Below are 23,063 nucleotides of genomic sequence, written 5' to 3'. Positions count from 1 at the left end.
AAACGATTTTCCACACAGAACGCGATCGAATTGTCGACCAAGCACTGGGAAGAAATCTTGATAATTTGTGACAAAATTGTGCACATGTAACCATTACACTCTGAACTAGTTTAACCCACAATCCTTAATTAACCCATGCACACATTCACCATGCATTTATTTCGAGTACAGTCTTTATAAAACTCAATGATTGGTATATTCATTTTACCTACTGATAAACAATATCAGTCAATAAAGTGCCGGGACTCGATTTATTTCCAACACTAACAACATAATGGCCATAAATTACTTTACACAGAGAAAACAGATGAACACATCTCTCACCCGGCACAAGGACAGCCAGGTAAAACTAGCAAATCGAAGACAGAGCAGAAGAATAGATACAGTTTCGCATACACACACACACAGTTCGACGAAAATATCTACCGTTTTATAAAAGGACGACCGCATCGTCTGTTTCCGGTGGAAACAAATAATCGCCGTACCCCCGGTTACCGGTACTGTATTGGTTCCCTTTCTTGACTACGTCCGCGATTTTTATTCTGCCCATACACGAAGTGGGAGGGCGGGGAGGCAATAATTGTGTCGATAAATTTCATTATGTCAAAGACATATATTCAATGGTTTTCGATTCATTCTTCAGTGTCCAAACTTCCTTCGTTCGTTGGTGTGGTGCTGGTTTGTGACATCTTCTCTTTCCGGAATCCCCTCTGTGATGCACTGGAAAGTATATTGAAAGTAGTCATAGAACAACGGGCGACAGTTTCTGATTTTTTTTTGTCCACCCCGCACACTTACGACACAACAAAGGTGCACTGCAATGGAGGTCCTTTGGAAGTCGAATAACAGCTTCTGAGTTCCGCTCGAAAACTGTACGGTAAACAAAATATTGAGCTTGTTCTGACAGTTCTATTGTGGCGCAGCCACCTTTGATTCGATTCGGTTCGGTTCGACCAGTGCCAGTCGTTGGTTGCTTGGGAGACGGTAGTTGCCATACACGAGGTTTTTTCTGCGAACATCAGCACAATCACGAAAAAAGGACAAAAAAAAAATGATCCCATTAACGGCACCTAGCGTTTCCTGGCCAATACTGCTGACGGGTTGTGTATTGCCCACTGCATCAATGGTTCTGTTTTGTTGCCACTTGCATGCAACCGGGATCCAGGGGGAAATGAAAACAGTTTCCGGGATTGACTTCGTTGCTGCTGCTTCGACTGGGCGCCATTGTGTCTTCCCTGTCATTATTGTTCCGTCGTAAAAAATGACTAATGATTTCATTTTCGAAAACTGCAGGACTGCCCGGCAGGGGAACTGGACTTCCGCAAGCAGCAGTGCTCCGAGTACAACGATGTGCCATTCGAGGGACACCGGTATCAGTGGGTACCGTACACGAAGGCCCCGAATCCGTGCGAGCTAAATTGTATGCCCATCGGTGAACGGTTCTACTATCGGCACAAGGCGAAGGTTACCGACGGAACTCGCTGTAACGACGAATCGTTCGATCTCTGTGTCGATGGGACGTGTCAGGCCGTCGGGTGCGACATGATGTTGGGATCGAATGCCAAGGAGGACAAGTGTCGAACGTGTCAGGGCGATGGAAGTGGTTGTAAGACCGTCACCGGATTGTTGGACGCCAACAATCTTCAGGTTGGCTACAATGACCTGCTGTTGATCCCGAGCGGAGCGACCAACATCGTCATCAGTGAGCGAGGTCCGTCGAATAACTATCTGGCGATTAGAAATTTAACCGGATTCTACCATCTGAACGGAAACTATCGGATCGATTTCCCACGGGCGCTTCATTTTGCCGGTAGCGATTGGCACTACGAACGAAGACCGCAAGGATTCGCCGCTCCAGACAAGCTAACTTGTCTAGGTCCAACGAGCGAATCCGTCTATCTGGTGCTCCTTTCGCAAGACCGAAACGTTGGCGTCAGTTACGAATACAGTGTGGCGTCAAAGTCTGCACCGGTTGATGAACCGGATAGCTACTCGTGGACCTACAGCCCCTTCGACAATTGTAGTGCCGTTTGTGGTGGCGGTGTCCAGCACAGAAATGTCACTTGTAACAGTCGGACCACGTTGAAACAGGTGGAAGAGGGTTTGTGTGATGCCGGCTCTAAACCTACGGATTCTCAGCGATGCGGTAAGGAAGCCTGTCCACCGCGGTGGGTCGAGGCTGCCTGGGGTAATTGTTCTATGCCGTGTGGCAGCGAAGGCAAACAGACACGGGATGTCCACTGTGAACGGGTTTCTGCCGAAGGGTAAGTCGCCCTTTTTTTGGGTCGTCATCCTAACTGATTACACGACTGATTTCAGTGTTCCGGAAACCGTGGAAGATGCAGTCTGTTTGGAGCAGGTCGGTAATAAACCGGCAACCGAGCAGGAATGTAACCGGGGTACAATTTGTCCCGAGTGGTACATCGGAAAGTGGTCTCCGGTAAGAATTCATCTAGGCTCTAGGGCGAGTACACCGCAATTTTTCACCGCAATTCTCTATTCCAGTGCAACAAACTGTGCGGTGATGGCGAACAAACTCGAAAGGTTACCTGTTTCCGGAAGGAAAATGGACGCATTACCGTTCTGGATGATGGAGAGTGTCCCAATGAAAAACCGGAAACGCAACAGTCGTGTATGTTGCAGCCGTGCGAAGGTGTAGACTACATCACTTCTTCCTGGAGCGGGGTAAGTACAAATAGGTGGATTGAACCGGCAACACTGTGTTGACAAACAATTCTGTTGTGACCTTCGACAGTGCGACGAATGTGGAACAACCGTGGAAACCCGTACCGTGCACTGTGCTTCCAAAGCCGGAGTCGTTTACGATGACAAGTTCTGTGCGAACCATGAGCTACCGGAGCTAAAACGAGAATGCAAGGCCGTACCGTGCGAGTACCAGTGGTTCTCGTCGCAGTGGAGCAAGTGTTCGGCAATTTGCGGGAAGGGCGTCCAGACGAGAACCGTCGTTTGTGGTGTCTTCGATGGGCAGTCGTTGAAACGAGCGGATGATGACTACAAGTGCGATGCGGCGCTCAGGCCTAAATCCGAGCGGGAATGCGATGGACCTGACGAATGCCCCGGGCAGTGGTTCACTGGACCGTGGACAGGTTGTTCGAAGGATTGCGGAGGAGGATTTAAGTCACGGAAAGTACTTTGCATTGCTAATGGAACCGTAGTGGCGGAGACGAACTGCAAGGTGGATACCATCGAGTTAAGTACGGAGTCTTGCAATAGCCACGACTGTACGGATGATGAAATTATCCCGGTGGATGCGACAAGTAAACCACTACAGGAAGATGACTACGATGAGGAAGAGTGGTGCGATGAAGAGGACGAGGAAGCCGTAACCGAGCTACCGGACGGAATCCTGATGGTAACAGATGATAGCACCTTGGCCGAAGGAGTTGATTTAGAATCATCTCAAGGAACGACCGAATCTTCGTTGGAAACTGACGAAATGATGTTAAGTGATGCGACTGGATTCGAAACCGGAGCAACGGACGTAGACACGTCCACTGATGTATCAACGTTGGAGGGATCTGGATTCGACATTGACGTACGAGGCGGTGAACTGGCATCCATGGCAACCGAAGAAGAAGGTTCCGGCGATGATGTTGAAGTGTTCACACAAACAAGCGATTCTTCGGTTTCCTCCGATATATTATCATCTTCGGTGGCACCAACTCTGGAATCTCTGTCGTCTCTCAAAGAGACGGAAGCATCATCGGAGTCTTCAGCAATCACGGAAGCCTCGAGTGTTGATTTGTCATCTGCGTCCGAGTCGGAAGTCTCGTCGGAAGCTTCAACGGATGCCAGCAGTTCGGCAGATTCGACTACGTCCGATGCGTCCCCGTCCACTTCTGATGCTACTACATCCGAAAGTTCACCTTCTCAATCAACGGAAACCACGGATTCGAGTTCAACCACCGAATCATCTTCGACGATGGAAACCTCGGAAGAGTCGTCGTCGTCGTCTTCAGAATCATCTACCACCGAGTCCTCTACGGATTCTACTACAGCGATTTCAACGGAGAGTGAAATTCTTGAATCCACCACTGACGCTTCAAGCGATTCGATCAGTACGGTCGATTCTAGCGAGAGCTCAACAATCTCCGAAGAATCAACCACAGATTCGTCCGTATCTACCGATAGCAGCTCAGCCGACAGTAGTACCGAACCGTCATCGTCGGTGGCTTCCGATGCGACCGAATCAACCGGACCAACGGATTCAACGGTTAGTGAAGAAACGGTTTCAACGCAGGAGACAGCCAGCACCGAATCAGTCTCAACGGTGTCTTCCGTCAGTGACGCCGCTTCTGATGGATCGTCCACCGAGAGCGCTACGGAAGTCACGGATTCATCAACCGGCTCGTCGTTGGATGTGGAATCCAGCACTTTCGATATTTGGTTGCGCGAAGGAGGTGATGATGACGAGGAAAGTAGTACTCCGTACACTCTTACATCGGTTATTTCGAAGGAACAGAAACCACGCAAGTGCAAACCACGGCCAAAGACACCTCAGTGTGCCAAGTCGGAGTTCGGTTGTTGTTTGGATGGCAAAACCAAGGCGGCCGGACCGTTCGACGAAGGTTGTCCGGTGCCGGAAACATGCAAAGAAACCAAACACGGATGTTGTCCGGATGGAGTTTCACCGGCGAAAGGACCCCGAAACAAGGGTTGCCCCAAGTCCGACTGTGCGGAATCGTTGTTCGGATGTTGTCCCGATAAGGTCACTCCTTCGGAGGGTAATGACTTCGAGGGTTGTCCGGTGGAAACGACCACGGTTGCAGGTTGTGTTATCAGCAAGTTTGGTTGTTGCGCGGATGGTACCAGTGAGGCTAAGGGGGCTAACTTTAAGGGATGTCCGGGAGTGGAAGAACCCGGAGAGGATCAGGAGGTTGAAGCGGTTACGGAAGAAAAGGAACCTTCCAAGGTTGAAGGTTGTGCCGGATCTAGCCATGGATGTTGTGGTGATAATGTTACGGCTGCTACCGGTCCCAATGGGGAAGGTTGTGCGGATTGTGCCAAGGAACTATTCGGATGCTGTTCGGATGGAAAAACTCCAGCGCATGGACCGAACCGGGAAGGTTGCTGCCTTGAGACACCGTATGGATGTTGTCCGGATAACATCAGTCCAGCGCGAGGACCCAACCAGGAAGGATGTGGTTGTGAGTATTCACCGTACGGATGTTGCCCGGATAACACGACTTCGGCTCGGGGTCATGACAACAAGGGCTGTGGATGTCAGTATGCCGAGCATGGTTGCTGTCCGGATAAGGAAACCGATGCGGAAGGACCGAATTTCGAAGGTTGTCCGTGTCATGCGTTCCAGTTCGGTTGTTGTCCGGATGGAATTACCCCATCGAAGGGTCCACACAACCATGGCTGCCATTGTTCGTACAGTGAGTTCAAATGTTGCTCGGATGGTCAAACACCGGCCCAGGGACCGAACTTTGAGGGTTGTACGTGTGCCACCAGCAAGTACGGCTGCTGCCCGAACGGAGTGGATGAAGCACAGGGAACGAAATTCGAGGGATGTGAAATCGTGCCGGAATCACCGCAGAAGGCTTGCGTTCTCAAGAAAGATATGGGTACCTGTCACAATTACACCGTTAAGTACTTCTTCGACGTGGAATACGGAGGTTGCGGACGGTTCTGGTACGGCGGATGTGGTGGAAACAAGAACCGCTTCGACTCGGCCGAGGAGTGTAAGGATGTGTGCGAAGCGCCGGCCGGGAAGGACGTTTGTCAGCTACCGAAAATTACCGGACCATGCACCGGGTACTATCCGATGTGGTACTACGATACGGATCGGAATCAGTGTTCGCAGTTTACGTACGGCGGTTGCCTTGGCAATGCCAACCGCTTCGAAACGATCGACGAATGCAAGGCCTCCTGTGTTGTGGATGATTCGCTTCGTAAGTACAGAGCCGGGAGTGTCAGGAAAATTGTGATATTTCTGCATGATTTTTTTTATTGCAGCACCCTGTGATCAACCGGTTGAAAATGGACCCTGTAACGGAACGTTCGAACGTTGGCACTACGACAAAGAACGGGATTCGTGTGAACGCTTCCAGTTCGGTGGATGCAAAGGCAACAAAAACAATTACGCCTCGGAAAGTTCTTGTAATTATCACTGCAAACAACCGGGTGTTCACAAACGTAAGTACTTTTGGGGTTCTATGTTTTTTTGTTTGCTATGTTATTGGTTGGTATTAAAGGGTTAAACGGTATTTAGCGTTTAATACACACTATCTTTCCTCGCACGTGTGCACAATCTTTTTCCGCAACTCTCGCTCTCTCTCTAACCAATATCTGAACGCACCCCAGCGAGCTGCACATTGCCAATGGACGCTGGCAGATGTGATGGTAAGCTGGCCCGGTGGCACTTTAACCGTGACAGTAATAAATGCATGCCTTTCTACTACACCGGGTGCGGTGGCAATGAAAACCAGCATGACTCACTGGATCAGTGTGAAGAACGATGTCCACCGAAGGTCGGTAAGTAGTCCTAGTTTCTGTGCCTGTTGTCGGCCAGCTTGGAATGGAATGTGTGTTTTCCAAATTACTTCCAAAATTGGCAAATCGAATATGTGGCAAAAACAAGACAAAGATCATCTTCAGGACATCGACAAAACATTCCAGCTGGGTGAAGGTTTGCAAAATTTTTCGCTAATTCGGTTTTGGTGTTTCTGTTTTCTAACATAAACTGCTGTTATCAACCACGAACTAATCCGGCGAATGTTCACTTTTTGCAGAGAAAGACACCTGCTTCCTGCCGGCGGAGATTGGCGAGTGTCAGAACTACACGGCCCACTGGTACTTCGACACGAAGGAATCCCGTTGCCGACAGTTCTACTATGGCGGTTGCGGTGGTAACGGAAATAACTTCGTCGATGAACAGGCCTGCCAAAGCCGGTGTGTTGACGGAGGGGTTAAACAGCCGGAGGTCGCAGCACCAGTGGAACCAGCAGTTCCGGATCATCAACGACCGTCGGAGCGGTTCGATACGCGGTACTGCTTCTTGGATATGGATTCGGGAGACCGTGATTGTACCGAGTGGGAAGCACGGTACTTCTACAATCGAGCTACTGGAACTTGCGTTGATTTTACTTATACCGGTTGTGGTGGTAACGAGAATAACTTTGCTAGCTTTAACGAGTGTGACAAAGCTTGCGGACGGGCTGAGAATGCTTGCCAGCTACTGCCGGCCTATGGGCGTTGCTCGGAGAACGAAACACGTTGGCATTACGATCAACGCACCCAACGGTGTCACGCGTTTACGTTCAGTGGATGTGAAGGTAATGCAAACAATTTCTACACCGAACGGGAGTGCGAACAACAGTGCCGACAGGCACCACCGCCACCACCGGCTGCAGCAGCTCCTAGCGTTTGTGACGAACCGTACGATTACGGAACTGGAAACGAACCGACCATTGTCTACATCTACAACAAGGAACGGGCATCCTGCGAACAGAACTACTACAGCGGTGAGGGCGGCAACGGAAACCGATTCAGTTCGCAAGAACAGTGTGAACGGCAGTGCGGCGAATATCGCGGTGTTGGTAAGTGACTTCCCAGATATCGACTGGGGTTCAAAAAAACAATTGCCTCATTGCATTTCGCGTTAGTTTAACATCATACACTGCATAGGCAGTGTTGTGACAGATATTACAAGAACTCCTCGATGGAACTCTGAACCTGCCGGACTAAAGAAATTTGACCGGAGAGCTAGTTTATCTTTCCTCTGACCGAGAAGGTTGGTTCCAATTAGGGCTGATATATTAAAATTCGACAGCAGCTGAGTAGCAAACGGAGTTGGGCTGAAATCTGCGATTCCTCGCTATTTATTCCCACCGTAAACCACAATTTTTTAATATAATTTCTGTTTTGAATGTTTTTATCCGGTGCTAATGTTTGACCAAAAAGACAATATGTATCATGTATTTTGACCAATGATGCCAGATTTCGGACATAGTGCTGCAGACATTTTTTGCTATGCAGACTTTTGAAAATCAAGTTTTTCGCAGACTTTAGTCAAAATTTACAGACTTTTGAAATTGTCGCTACCTTTGGTTTTTTTTTGTTCGCTAAATCTAAGCTCTTGTGTAGTCTTTGCAGAAACATACAAAGAACGAACGAAAGAACTAGGTCTTTTGATTGAACATTAGGGTGGGACAAAATATTGATTTCAGCTTCACTAAACTTTTCGTGTTCCTTTTGGGTCCCGTAAGCACCATGCAAAATGTTAGCTGGATCGGAGAAACTATATTTTCGTGCCCGAGGTTTAAACTTTGTATTTAGTATGGAGAAATTCACTTTTTACAATAAAACACCTACAGACAGACCCTGTCAGCTTGAAGCAATCTTAATCTTCAGCTCAGCAACGCCATCGCACGGCATCACATTCAACATATCATGTCAATTGTATGAGTGCGCAGTGCTGCTGTTTTGGCGTGCACGAATTTGACATTTCTCTCCCCTACTTCTATGTACGAGATTCGATGCGGACTCGCCTGAGGGCACCATGCACGCAAAAAAAGGATGTTGCCAATGATTTGTTCGGGAAATGTGAGAGCTGGATATCTTGTTAATATGATGTCTTTGCTACCGATCTACCTATGAGCTCTAAAAATCAATGCGTATGTCATTTTTGTAGGAAATTTAACAAGGAAGAAAACCTTCGAAGACTCCAAAACAATCCGACATTTGTAGAAAAAGTTATTAAAGGAAAAACGAAACAAGGTCCGAACGATGGCTCATTCTTCAATATATCTGGCACCACTGCTCGTAATGATGGTAATATGATTTAGCTTTCTTTTATTATGCTATAACGGTTGGTCTGAGTTGTTTGATGTCTTGACGATAGTTACTCAGGTTAGAATGAAGTGTTTTTTTACAGTGACAAACCATGCTCCAAACATTGCTGTAAAGACACAAATATTTAGGTAAATTATGTTTTGGTTTGCATAAAATAGTATCGTCTGTTTCTTCTAAACTACAAGAGATAGATAGTTTGTATAATCGCCGAAGTTATTGGATTTGAGTTTTGCTACAATATTGTAGAAGACTCCAAACACCTATTTCTTCTAATTAAAAAGTTAGACTTTTTTGTGTCTTTACAGTGAGTTTTGGAACATGGCTTGTTATTTAAAAATAATTTTCACAATAGACTGAGAAACTTTTGTGAAGACATCAAACAACTCAAATCAACCTTTATAGCATAATAAAAGAAAGCAAAATAATATTACCACCACTAGCAGCAGTGATGCTATACACTTAAAAACTACAAGGATCAGCCCCTGAGGTTGTTCGAGCCATTGATGTGGAACAAGGCAACCAAAATTTCTAATGATCGATATTTTCAATTAATCGTCACACTTCTGAGTCCGCAAATGCACGAGAGTCTTTATTAGGAACCTACACCGAACACGCGAACCCAGAATATAGACTCCTAGGCTATTCGCAACGCTGTGATGGATATCTGTTCTAAAATGACATAGTGTTGTATAATTTAAAACTGACAAAAATAAAACTCGAGCTTGACGATCTCAACGGAAAGATTTAAAATCTGTTCTATATATTGCTGAAAATGTATTGGTGTTGTGTCTATTCACTTCACTGTTTCAAATCAGAAACAAACAAACTAAATTAATGATTTCGAAAACGATACGAATATTTTTACAGATCATAGTGAGCTGGAGTGCTTCTAAATGAAACTGTATTATTCAGTGCAAAACATTTAACGCTTATATTGATAATTTCTGAAATGTCATTCGACGCTTTGACATCTCGTCTCTCAGATTTCGTAACAGACGCACACGCAAAAAAAATTAAAAGTGTTCTATTCGTGTTTCAAATATTCATTATTTAAAACAATTTCGTCGAGCAGTTTTAAATCAGTTTTAAATTTGTACTCGAAAAATAGAACTAAATCTCAGCGTCGTGATTGACATGTTTCAGCGTTGCGAACAACCTAATAGTCGTGATTTATATTTGTTTTGTAGCCGACGAAATTACATCAATAGCCCGAATGTATGCAATTATATGTGTGTACATGCTTGCGATACGGATATAGATATTTAAACTTCTCTTCGCCAAGCTTGTGTTCAAGTTTTGTACGCAAGCAATTATTTTTATAGCGTTTCTCTACCATTCCCACTTAGAAAAAAACGTTCAACGGTGGTCCTTCATTGGTCCAATACGTTGGATCATTGGTCCAATGAAAGTCCAATCAATCGTTCAACGGGAGGCCAACACGGGACCTTCGTTTGCCGATTTTGAAACAGACCGTTGAACCGAATGCCATTTTTTTCGTTCAACAAACCCGGCAGACAGAGGTCCATTGTTGAGCCATTTTTAACATGAGGAGTTGGAGCCCCGTTGGACTAGTTTTACTGCAGAATTTCTGAAGTTTTTTCCACTTATTTGTTTAAACTAACAATACATACCTGCACAATACTTCTACTTCACGTAGAATAACAACAAATTTTCTTTCTATGTAAAGGTAACACCTAATTTTCACACTATTTTGCAAGAGAAAAAACAACAACAAACCGTTCCAGCAAATTGTACGAATATTTCGTGCAATATATCGTTCAACAAGCGCTCAAAAACCAACAAAATTGAACGGCCTGCTGAGAGGGTTACTATCCTCCTGCGATTTTGGTTGAAGCGATAAACTTTATCTCATCATCGATCGAGTTCATCTTATATAAATTAGAAAATAATCTTATGCTCTCAAAATTTACCCTGGGGTAGTTGTTATTTTCTCAGGCGAAACGACATAACATGGGATTTCATCCGAGCTTGCATGACACAAGATCAGAGCATACCCAGTGAAATTTGTCGACCCGTATAAGTCCGATCATCGGCCCGATTATCGGACCGATTGAGCACGATATGGGGCCAATCGTACCGCTTCAATCGGCCTGTCATCGGACAATTCTGCACCATTTGCATCAACCGCGTCGACCTAAAAAAGCTTTATGTTTACATTATGTATCGCTAGCGAAACAGAGCGAAGGAATATCAAACAAGGCATTTTCGAGCCGACGTCTCCCCGATAGGGTGTGGAAGAGTGTTAAACATTCTTTTGCTTCGATCATAGAGGCATTAACCTTAAGGTCATTCGCCTCTTAGAGCCAGAAAGACTCTGGCCCTATGTTCGGGGTTGGAAATCCAACCCTGACATATCCCATCCCCTGAGTATCAGACATCCGCTCTCTGCTTTGGTATATCTTCACTCTTTTGTTCTACCGATACACTATGTAAGCTCGAAACGCAATCAAAAGCTATCTTGCACGATGCGTCCGATGTTCGGATTTACTGGGTACCAGTTAAAGCTTCAAATCGTTTTATGGCACTTTTTGTCTTGCTGTCTAGCAACAACCTACCTCTGGCATACTACGCTTAGAACTGAAACGTTGACTATAATTTTGCTTCTATTTACAGATTCGCGTGCTTCCAACAGCTTCGCTTTTGATTCGATTGACCAATCAGAGCGATGCTTTCCCTTTGATATATCGCTTACTCCTTCAAAACCGTCGACTATGGCAGGGAAATCCGGTATGCCGGAGATATTTTGCAGACAAAATAGGACACTGCTAGCTTTTCATCAACACTTCAATGATATACAATTAAAAATACATGGCTATGTACATTCAAATCAATACGTAGAAATATTTCCAATCGAATGGGGACATAATATTAATAATTGATACAAAATTGACTGAGCTGGAATTGTTCAAAACCTGACCACATTTCTACGTGTATTTTTCTTGAGTTTCTAGTTTGCACCCATATATAGAAAACAAAAATGTGTTCCACATTAAAAAATCCTGTGATTTTTCATCTTATTAGATGCACATAAATGGAGCGTCGCAGCTCACGCAAATTTACGTGGAAGAACATTTGATATTGTGTCTAAAACTCCATGACATGAAATTTATTGAAATAAAAAAAAAAGAATACTGATAGCAACCACCGCCGCGACTTGAACCGAGAATCATTGGATCGCAAATACGTCTGTTAATCGACTGAACCACAGAAGCATGCATCTGCTGGGCTGGGAAAAGGTGCATTTAAATTCATACAGTCGCACCTGCTAGCAGAACGCAAGTTACAGTCGAAACCAGTAAAATTCAAGCTCATCTAACATTAAGTCATTAGAAATAAAATTTTCCGTCATTTGACAAATTAGGTCTTTATGAATTACATCGTATGATGGATTAAGTCACCTGTAAAATTCAAAATTTTTTGGAGTGTAGATGTATTAAGGAGTGAGCTATTGTTCGGACTTTGTGTCGGTTTTCCTTTGATAACTTTTTCTACAAATGTCGGATTGTTTTGCGGTCTTCGAAGGTTTTCCTCCTCGATAGATTTCCTACGAAAATCACACATGCACTGAGCGACTCTTTCACTGAAAACTTTGAGCACTCGGAAAGCAACAACCGAATACAGGTAGTCCTTCGGACGGCGTAGCCCGAGCGAAACATACAATCAGGGACGCCGAGAGAAAATTCGGGCCTGAGGGGACTGCAATACCAAACGAGAAATAAAAAACATTCACATTCTCATAGAACTTATGGGTATCATTTACGCAGTACAGCTGTTCCATCACTTCGCGATCACGATTTTTCTGGTGGTGCTTTTTTCTCCGGGAAACCGAGTTCTGTCTGTTCCGCGCCTGTCTGTATCGTTTCTCGTTCGCTCTCGTGCGATGATGCAGCTTCCTCGCCCTTGCTGCATTCTTCAGCTGTCGTAGGTTCGCTCCAGCTGCGCGTAGAATGCTTCCTTCACTTCATCGGGTCTCGTTTCATGTGAGCAGTGCACGTTGATGATGCTGTAATTGAAGAAGCGGACCTTGATCAACAATATGCACATCCTGTTTCTAGAACGATGGTTGTGCCGCAGCTCGATGCTCACTTTTCCACACCTTCTGTCCCGTCCAACAAAGCTCATGCATGCAGCATTCGGTCGTATCCTGGAAAGCCAAGCGATTTGCAGTTCCATGTGTCAAGCTTCCAATCGTAGTTCTTTGTTCGTCGCAAAGGTCTTCGCCGATTGTTCCGAGTCGTGTTTCTTCCTTGATTGTTCGTAACCCTCTCTGACAGACAGAGCAAAATTTCCTGATTTAAGTACAAAATAAATTGTGCAGAATTGAAAATTGGTTTGTTCGTGTCCAGGATATTCGCCCTTATTCTGCATAACGTCGTATTGGTTTTTCGATCGAATGTGGTTCGATCGAATTATAGCTACCTTTGATTTTGCTAGCGTTATGGAGAATACAAATGAAATACGAGCGAAAAAACGATACGACGTTATTCAGAATAAGGGCAATTCTCTTAAAACAACAGTTTACTCTAAAATCTAAAATCTTTAGAAGCCTTTTGATGTTCGCCGAAGTGATTAGAAACTTTTTAAAGTTTCCGATACAAGGTCCGAAATCCTCTGTTTCCCCCAGTTCCATGGTTCAAGTTCCATTATTCCGTTCTTTTGTTTTTCAAATATTTCAAAATCCCAAAAGTACAATTATGTCACGCTCCCCGTTGGCCTTTCGTTCTCATGGTCCCTAAAATTTGTTTTTCATTTCAAATTTTCATGATTTATTTCTCTTTCCATGTTTTGGAATGAAGTTAACCCATACAGAAATTTGTGTTAGTGCGCTCATAGTACCAGATGTCTCATCTCATTCGTAATCATACATTTTTACATGTCTGACAAGAGTTAAAGTGTCTTGATTATATAACAAAATCGTCCGTTATTAAACCTAAAAATTGTAAACCTAGAATTTATGAGAAAGACAACCCGATTAATTTAGCGCTTCGTTTGATTCTCTTCCGCAGATGTATGTTCGGAGGCGAAGGACGCTGGACCGTGCGATCAATCGGAACCCAAGTTCTTCTACGATTCGCTAACGAAGAGCTGTCAACCGTTCAACTACAGCGGATGCGAGGGCAACGGAAATCGGTTCGCTACGAGCGAGGAATGCGAAGTGACCTGCATCGATAAGCGAGGTAAGGTTGAATTTCCTGCTGTCAACTGTCGTGTTGATCAGTGCAGAATATCCGAACACACGTACCGCACACATACATTGATATACACATTTGTTGGCCTTAGATGTGTGCTCTCTACCACCCAAGATTGGCCTGTGCATCGCTCCTCAGGAAGCCCACTACCGAAAGCGGTGGTACTACGATCTCGAACGGGAGACTTGTTTTGCGTTTATTTACAGCGGTTGCGCTGGCAACCGCAACAACTTTTTGTCGTACGGCCAGTGTCGCGACTACTGCGATGATCTGGTGGAGTGTAAGTCCACACACACACACACGGAAAAGCATTTCATTCCATTCCTTCGTCACCGGTTGTTGTCTTCGTCATGTCTTTCCTATGAACAAATCTCACCGGGATCAACCATCGGTCGCTCAGTCGAAGTCATCCACTAGATAAGCAACGGTTAAACGAAACGGTGTCTGCCATTTATCTGTCTCTTACTATCTTTCTGTTGGCTTGAAGAAATCAATCCGAATCGGGAGGGGTCACGCTACTAATATCTTTTTCGAGAAACTAACCACGTTTCATCTTGAAATTTTTACGCATTGAATTGACACACCACTTTTTGTAGGGGACAACGAAGTGGATCCTTGCGATAGCTACAACCAAGAGTGCCTCCAGTTGCACTGTCCGTACGGAGTGGCACGATCCTACGATCCACACAACGACTGCGAACGATGCTCGTGCGAAGATCCGTGCCAGAACGAACGCTGTCCACAGGGAACGGAATGTGCGGTCGATCTGCAGAGTGACTACAAAGACGGAACGGTGTTTGTTGCGATCTGTCGCCCAACGACGAAAGACGGTGAATGTCCGCGGTTAGTCAATGCTACCGTTTGTCAGGATGCCTGTCGAACGGACGCGGATTGCCGAAATGATAACAAGTGCTGCCAGGCGGGATGTGCTACGGTTTGTGTTCCACCGGCGGCTCCACCCGTCGATCAGCGACCTCCCTATGAAACCGGACAACCTGCTCCGCCAGTTTTGCAGTCCGTTCCGGAAGAAGAGTTGGACATTAAATCGGAGGAGGGAGGCGTTGCGACGCTCAGGTGCTTCGCCACCGGATTCCCGCCTCCTTCGATTCGGTGGAAGAAGGGTGAAGTGATTGTAAGTTTTAATGGTTTGACATTGGAATTGGAATTCGGTTACTGATTTTGTTTTGGCTTGCAGTTGAACACCAACCAAGGACGGTTCGTGCTGACATCGAACGGAGATCTGCAGATCGTTCAACTGCATCGCACAGACAGTGGAACGTACGTTTGCATAGCCGACAATGGAATCGGTGAACCGGCGCTTCGTGAAGTCAAACTGCAAGTGAACGGTAAGTCTCCTCCTCTAATCCGTCGATTCCGAGGTGATTGGTTTTTTTCGTTTTTTTTTTAAATCTGTTTTAACGTTGTTTTTAACTCTAACCAATATCTTTCCGTTTTCATACACAATCTATTAACAAAAAAAAAACGCACAATTCTTGGTGTTGTGCTTGGTTTGCGGTGCACGGTGCTGTTAACTGTTTTGATTTGATGCTTGAAAACGCTGCCTGCACGCTGCTGTGCTTAATAAAAACAAACAAAAAAACAGATCCTGTTCCGCGGGATGCCTACATTGTGGGACCCATGAACGATACCCAGGTGGTGGAATTGAACCAACCGGCGTCGATTCGCTGTCCGGCCGGCGGTTTCCCGAAACCGATCGTAACCTGGTGGAGAGAAACGTTCATGATGCCGATCAAACTGATCAACCGCGACTATTCGCTACAGTTTACCCGCGTGCGACTGTCGGATCTGGGTTCGTACGTCTGTCAGGCTTATTCCGGTGCTGGGAAGGGTATTTCTAAGACGGTCACACTGAAGGCTTACGGTCCCGTCCACATCAGCGATCCGGTGGATGAAAAGTACCTCCGGTTCATCGTTCATTCTCGTCCTGCCCCGGTTCCGACCTATCGCCCTGTGCTTCCCCACCATCCCCGCCCTACTCCACCCGTTTACTATACCCCTCCCCCAACGCCGGAACACATTCCAGAACCAGGTAAGTCCCCGATTAGGTTAGGGTCACTGCTTTTTTACTTTTGTGCCGCGCTTCATTCGGATGCTGGCTGTCACTAACCAAATTAACCCGGCAGATGATTTCGAATCTGATCGAATCTTCTATTTCTTGCACTTCAGTACCGGTTACGGCCCACCAGGAACTACCGTACGGGGAACAGTTTGCTCCGAACAGCAACATCACCATCCGCTGCATCACCGAAGGTTATCCGCGACCGACGGTCAACTGGTACAAGGACGGTCGGATTATGGAACCATCGAATCGAGTGCTGATCGAGGACGACAACACGCTGCACGTTTTCGGGGCTCTGCCGACCGATGCCGGCGCTTACAAGTGTCTCGCACGGAACGAACATTCGGAGGCCTTCGAGGAAACGATGATTCGGGTGGATGGTAAGTCGGTGGACCAGTTTCTCCTTTCTGAGCAGCTCCAGGAAATTAACATTTGGATCAAACTTTGCTCACGTCTTCTGTATGACAAACCATTAACCATTGTTTTGCACGGATCGAGAGATTAATTTGACTCAAGACTGATTTTACGTGAAGGCGACTGTATTTTTACATGAAAATTTCTTCAGAGCTGTTACCAGGAATTACCAAAACTTTTCGATATATGTGATTGCGTTTTCCCATTCCAATGCGGAATTCGAAAGAAGATTTTCGCACTCAAAGACATTTTCATGAAATATGGAAGAAATCCTATGTGAACAAAGGTACAGTAACTACCGTGGAATTGCTGCTTTGTGCGCTGTATCGAAGCTGTTTGAAATTATAGTTCTGGATTTTATAACACATAGTTGCACTGACCACATATCTAAGACTCAGCATGGATCCATGCCAAAGCCTTCAACTTCCCCAAATTCACTAACCTAGACTTTCTTCATCATACGTTCTTTACATGTACGACCGATCACTTCCATTTTATATACACCGATTTTACTGTTGCGATCGACAAAATCAATCATCACTGGGATTACCGGGATCATTTTTGAATTGGCTTCGATCATATCGAACTGGTAAAGAACTGATAGTGAAAATAGGAGCCTGTACAACCTTACCATTTGCTATTACCTCAGGAGTTCTTCAAGGAAGTCACCTTGGACGGTTCATAATTTTATTGTATCTCAATGATCTAAATTTTTCGATCAAGTATATGAAACTATCGTTTGCCGATGAATTCCATATTTCATATTTCGAAATGGTTTTAAATGCCACTAAATGCTCCGTCATCTCTTTTAGTAGCAAAATGTCTGTATTCAAGTTCACCTATAATATTCCACAAACTGTTCTCGAACGTGCATCGTCTGTTAGGGACTTGGGCGTTCTTCAGGAATCCAAGTTAAATTTTAAAGAACACATAGAGCTTACTATGTCCTGAGCCTCTGAGCTATTAGGACTCATTTTCCGCGTTACTAAACATGCTCTGATGTACATCGCTTGTAAGCTCTGTATTTACGCTCTCGAATATGATGCTGTTATCTGGTCACCTTATTACCGAAACGAAATCCAACGCAAATTTGTTCGATTAGCTCTCCGACGTCTTCCATGGAAACACCCTTTAAACTTACCGAGTCGTCATGACCGCTGCAAACTGATTGGTCTCGATTTATTATTTGTCTGTCGCTATGTTTCTAAGGCTAGTTTAGTGGTTAGTTTCAGTCGCAGATCGTTTGCTCCGAGCAATTGCAGCTGTTACAATTTGAAATTCGATGTCGTAATCTTAGAATCTATTTTTTTCTTCGGTTTCCCTATGTTAGAACTAGTTATGGATATAACGAGCTCATTGCTAGCATGTGCAGCATATTTAAAAAATGTTTCCATTATTTCGACTTTCATTTAGCACGTAATGTTATCAAGAAATCGTTTCTTATGTTACTGTCTCATTAGATTTAGTTACTATAGAAGCATTAGATTTAAGGAAGTGTATAATTTGGATGATTGTAATCTATTGATGCAGAAATGAGGAGGTTTTATGCCTGCTGCAGAACAAGTTTGACTGAAACTAATTCCCTTCTTACCAAGAAGAAAATGCTTGCCGAGCAGAAAGATGTTGAAGCAAAAAAAAATGTCTTCGCTGAAATCTGTTTAACTTCTTTCAAAATCACAACTGTAAGCATTTTTATTTTTACTGTAACATTTTCCGTACATCAGAGAGTATTAATTACCTGAGGACATCGAAAAAGATGGTCTAGAAAAATGAAATCATTTTCATGAGGTTTCTCGAAGTGACGTGTTATATGCGGACTTATTTAATGTTTTTATATGACAAACTTATGCAGATTTTTAAATTATATTTAAGTGAATTTTAAAAGCTTCGCTTGAAAATCGTGCGTTTCAGTTTTCAACTTCGCGCGTTTTTTTCCCTTTATGGGCTACTCTGGCCGAGGGGGATTTTCAACTTCGCGCGTTTTGATTTTGAAATTTTTTGGTAACAACCCTGGATCTGTCGATAATGAGATAGTTACTGGAGTTAAGATGAAGGGTTACCCAACCAAATTATATTCGCATTTCACTTCAAATTTAGTTAATTTATCGATTGTATGTGGTTTTTGTATCTCAATTGTGTTTGGATTAATCTAATGGTTCTTGGATCGGTGATGCTTGCTCGAATGATGGAAACCTGTATGGTGTTCTTTAGGCGCCCATACGTCATTAAACATGTGGTTCGAAACAAAGAAACACGTGAATCAAGTAGGCTCAGTAAAATTTAAACACAAAGCAGCTCGTTTGGTTCCAAACGATTTTATGATTAATCTAGTATTCATATTTTAATAAAATGGCGGGCAAGTATTGCACAACTCGTTACACCACCAAACAATCATCGAAGATCTAGCAAGCATTGAGTGGAAAATTCCCAATTCCATAGAACACAGTTTTCTAGATTTTCCCGAAGGATGTTCCATATGTAATATAGCCTAATACTATGTTCACACTATGAGTTAAAACATGTTTTACTTTTGCGTTATTTCATATTCAGAAACGTCACTTTAAAACATGTTTTCCCGAAATAACATGATATAATTGTCAGTAAAGCACAACCCTGCTAGCATTTTCCGTCACTTTACGACTATGTCAATTGACAAGCTGTTCAACAACAGCAGTTTTCCATCAAAGTAGCCATGTAATCATAATAAAAACAGATCTGGAAACGGGTACCAACGTTGCCAGGTGTATCGGTTTCTCGGTATTTATACAGATTTTTGCCGTCTATACCGCAATATAGATATGTACTCCCGAAATACCGATAACTCACGAATCATGCAGATAAGTACTGATTTTGGTTTTTAGCTTGAATTGACATGAGAATAGATTGTCGTGGGACCTTTTTGATTTACTCATCTCTTGGTGACATTTTCTACTACTTATGTAGAAGAGACTCTGATACCGATATGGTTCAGATAGATTTTTGCGTCGAATACAGATTTTGTTAAAACGACCTGGCAACGCAGACTGGTACAACCACTTTTGTTTTTGAATTAAAAGATGACTTCTTTGATCATTTGCTGCTCAAAAATATTCGAAACGTTGGCAATAAGCGTGAAACGATAATATCCTTCATAGCTAGGGGAAGTACCTGGCTTATTTCTTATTTTTCTTTCCTACCTGCGACGTAGGCATTTTTGCAGTTTGTTTATAAACAAACTCAATATCAAGTAATATGTCATGCGTATAACATAATCTTAGTGTGAACAGTGCGGTTTTAACTTTATATTACTATCGTTAAAACATGTTATTTTCTGCAGTTGTGAACATAGTATAAAACATATGGAAAAAACCAAACCCCAACGGTTTTCTTTTCGTTTGTCATTACTTTAGCCTCTCCAAAATGGCTTCTACAGCAACAAAATGGCGGATCATCATGATTTCTAGAACGCGTCCTATGCGAAAATACTTCTTCACAGCGACTTGCTTTGTTGCTTTGTATTGTGCAAATCTTTTGAGATATTTTTTTAAGATTGAAAAGCCCTAAAAAATCGCATAAATCGGTTTTCTTCACTTAGAAACCGTGTAGCGTGCTTCGTTTGATGGAAGGTGAATTGTCTTCCAGTTTCCTTCTCGAAATTTTTCTGGGTCAATTCAATGTGTTTCTAGTGAGTGATAAAAAAAGGTTTCTATACTATAGTTGTCATATGCACTGTATAATAATTTAATTGTGTATGGGCCTTGAAAGTTGTGACTGAAGCCTTTAACAAGCTTACTACACACTAAGTGGAAGCATTTGTTTCTGAGCATAATATATGAAAAAAAAAACATTATTCATTTTCATTTCGATTATACCTTATGATAAAAAAAGAACCGGAATTTTCATTTTAAAATTCCCGCGCTTGTCCAATCGGTAAACTTTTATTCTTTCAACGTTGGCAACACTTTTATACATTTGTGGAAGCATTTGTTTCTGAGCATAATATATGAAAAAAAAACATTATTCATTTTCATTTCGATTATACCTTATGATAAAAAAAGAACCGGAATTTTCATTTTAAAATTCCCGCGCTTGTCCAATCGGTAAACTTTTATTCTCTCAACGTTGGCAACACTTTTATACACATTCTGTCAAATTTTGACGCATATCGTTTTTTTTGTTTGGCGTCTATACAAAGAAGTTGAAAAATTTTCGTGTGGCGATTTTTATAATGCATGAAAATTTAGAACAACGTGCGTGCATCAAATTTTGTGTTGCAAATGGATTTAAGTGTTCCGAAACGTTGAAAATGTTAGAAAAGGCCTTTGGTGAATCGTGTCTAGGAAAAACACAGGCATACGAGTGGTATAAACGCTTCAAAGGTGGTCGTACAAGCTTGGATCATGATGAGATCCCTGGCCGCCCAACAACATCTGTTACTAGAGAAAACATTGAATCGGCGAAGCAAATCGTGTTCCAAAATCGTTCTCTACCGATTAGAGACATTGCTGTGTTGTTGGGCATCTCTTATGGATCAGCCGAACACATTTGAACTGATGTTTTGGGTTTGAAACGCGTCGCTTCTCGGCTGGTGCCATAAAAGCTGAATTTCACGATAATGCGCCGGCTCACACAGCGTTGGTTGTGTCGCAGTTTTTGGCCAAAAACTCTACCAATATCATCAACCAAGCACCGTACTCTCCAGATATGCCATTGCGGGGAACGCGTTTTGAGACCATAGAGACCATAAAAGAGAATTCGCTGCGTGAACTAAAGGCCATACCTTCGGCGGCCTATAAAACTTGTATGGGAAATTGGATCAAGTGTTGGCATGCATGTATTGCCGCAGGAGGAGAGTACTTTGAAGGCGATAATAGAGAAATTTATTAAAAATTGAATTTTGCGTTTTTTAATAAAATTCTTTTTTTATCATAAGGTAATTTAATTTGGTTTAAGAAGATATGATGCAGCTATTTTGATCTTTTTTTTTATAAATATAAAAAATAGGTATAGAATTTGTTCAAACTTTAGAAAAAACTGATTTCTACAAACTTAGACTCATTTGAACAGTCTTATGATCCCATATAAGGTTTTACAGGTTTTTTAGAGTCGATGACCAAATAAACTTATTTCAGTTTTACCGGTATTCGGTTTTCGATCCCGAAAGGTACCCAAAAATTTCTAATCTAATGACATCTAACATTCCATTAGGCGAATTTAACTGACTTCGGCTACACCGATTTCCGTTTCCAAAAGTATCGGGAAATACAAAAACAATAATACATAATTGATAAACAGAAATTCAAATTAAAATAAACTTTTGGTCCCATGCGAAATTGGTGAATTTTATTCGTTCCGATTTCCAATTTAGGAAATTACAGGGTGATGAGTTTTTAAAAATCAAACCGTCATAGAAGATGACGATACCAAAAAATCTGCAAAGTTGGTCTTAAAAATTTTTCAATTTATTCGTCATACTAATTCATGGACATACGAATTATTTTTGGTTAAGTTGGTCTCTAAATACCGTTTCTAAAGGTACCATAAATAATGATAAGAACTTTTAAGAGGAACTTACTTCTACATCGGATTGAAAGAAATAATTGTAAGGTTTCAAACAATTTCTCTTTTCGATTCGTCATGCAGTTCCAAAATTTTAATCACAATTCAGTTAAAACGACGGTCATTAGAATAATTTCATGAAAACTAAACACAACGAAGAATATTCACGCGAAAAATACATGCTGGTTAATAAAAAAAAGGTATCATCTCACTGCTAGGTGGATTAAGCTATTGTTCTTGGTTCATCAGGATTTTTAATAGCCACACAAAAACAAGTCTGGTGGTGTCAAATCGGGTGATATCAGTTATAATCACCGTTTTTCGTTATGACTCGTCCGTGGAACGATGGTCATAAAAAATCGATTTTTAGTCGTGCTGTATGGCATGTTGCACCGTCCTGTTGAAACCAATAGCCATTCTAACGATTTACACGAACAATGGGCATCACCAAATCTTTTAACATGGCTCGTCTTGCAAAAAAAAATGGAACCAATAACCATATCCGCACAAACTGTAACTCTTTGGCCGTATACAGGCTATTCCTCAATTAATTAAGAGTTTTCTGTCGCACCGACAACTTAACGTGAAATGTGCCTCGTCTAACATGATGACATTTGAAATCAATTTCAGTGCGTTCTTTTGGTATGTACTCCATTCCCTGGTAAAATTTTATTTGTTTTATTGATTGTGCTGTTGCACAAAAATGAGCTTGAAGTCTTAGATTACGATGGTTCCGGTTACGGCAAGCAATTTGTATCTGTGGCTTAAGGTCGAATATTTTCTTCACGAAAAGCACAAAAAACGCTTAAAATACATGCAGAAAGGATCTCTTCTGGTTGAATTTGTTCCACAATGGTCCAAGTTCAATAATATCTAGTTTGTTGAAAGTTCTTACAGTTCCATGATCTGCCATTGAATTTTGTCTGGATTCGATTTTCGTTTCCGGAAAACCCCGGTCAAATGTGTAAATTAAATTTAAAAGATAGGTGGATAGGTAATGT

General features: G+C 42.9%; 1 protein-coding gene across 5 annotated transcripts in view; it reads left to right on the top strand.

The window, feature by feature from the left end:
• Positions 1-23,063, top strand: part of LOC131432989 (papilin) — a 221,649-nt gene that overhangs the window by 195,463 nt on the left and 3,123 nt on the right. For 3 of the 5 annotated variants that reach the window (XM_058599701.1, XM_058599693.1, XM_058599710.1), the window contains 12 exons: positions 1,294-2,264; positions 2,320-2,440; positions 2,506-2,685; positions 2,756-5,918; positions 5,983-6,162; positions 6,331-6,501; positions 6,759-7,565; positions 13,848-14,018; positions 14,627-15,162; positions 15,226-15,376; positions 15,634-16,080; positions 16,218-16,490. In XM_058599701.1, coding sequence (XP_058455684.1) covers positions 1,294-2,264; positions 2,320-2,440; positions 2,506-2,685; positions 2,756-5,918; positions 5,983-6,162; positions 6,331-6,501; positions 6,759-7,565; positions 13,848-14,018; positions 14,627-15,162; positions 15,226-15,376; positions 15,634-16,080; positions 16,218-16,490 — 7,171 coding nt within the window. The remainder of the gene's footprint in view (positions 1-1,293; positions 2,265-2,319; positions 2,441-2,505; positions 2,686-2,755; positions 5,919-5,982; positions 6,163-6,330; positions 6,502-6,758; positions 7,566-13,847; positions 14,019-14,626; positions 15,163-15,225; positions 15,377-15,633; positions 16,081-16,217; positions 16,491-23,063) is intronic. The other 2 variants (XM_058599716.1, XM_058599722.1) reach the window with 2 other exon arrangements.

The sequence above is a fragment of the Malaya genurostris genome, chromosome 1 (genome assembly GCF_030247185.1).
Source record: "Malaya genurostris strain Urasoe2022 chromosome 1, Malgen_1.1, whole genome shotgun sequence".
Lineage (NCBI taxonomy): Eukaryota > Metazoa > Arthropoda > Insecta > Diptera > Culicidae > Malaya > Malaya genurostris.
Note: the sequence above shows the minus strand (reverse complement) of the source record. Positions and strands in the feature narration are given on the sequence as shown.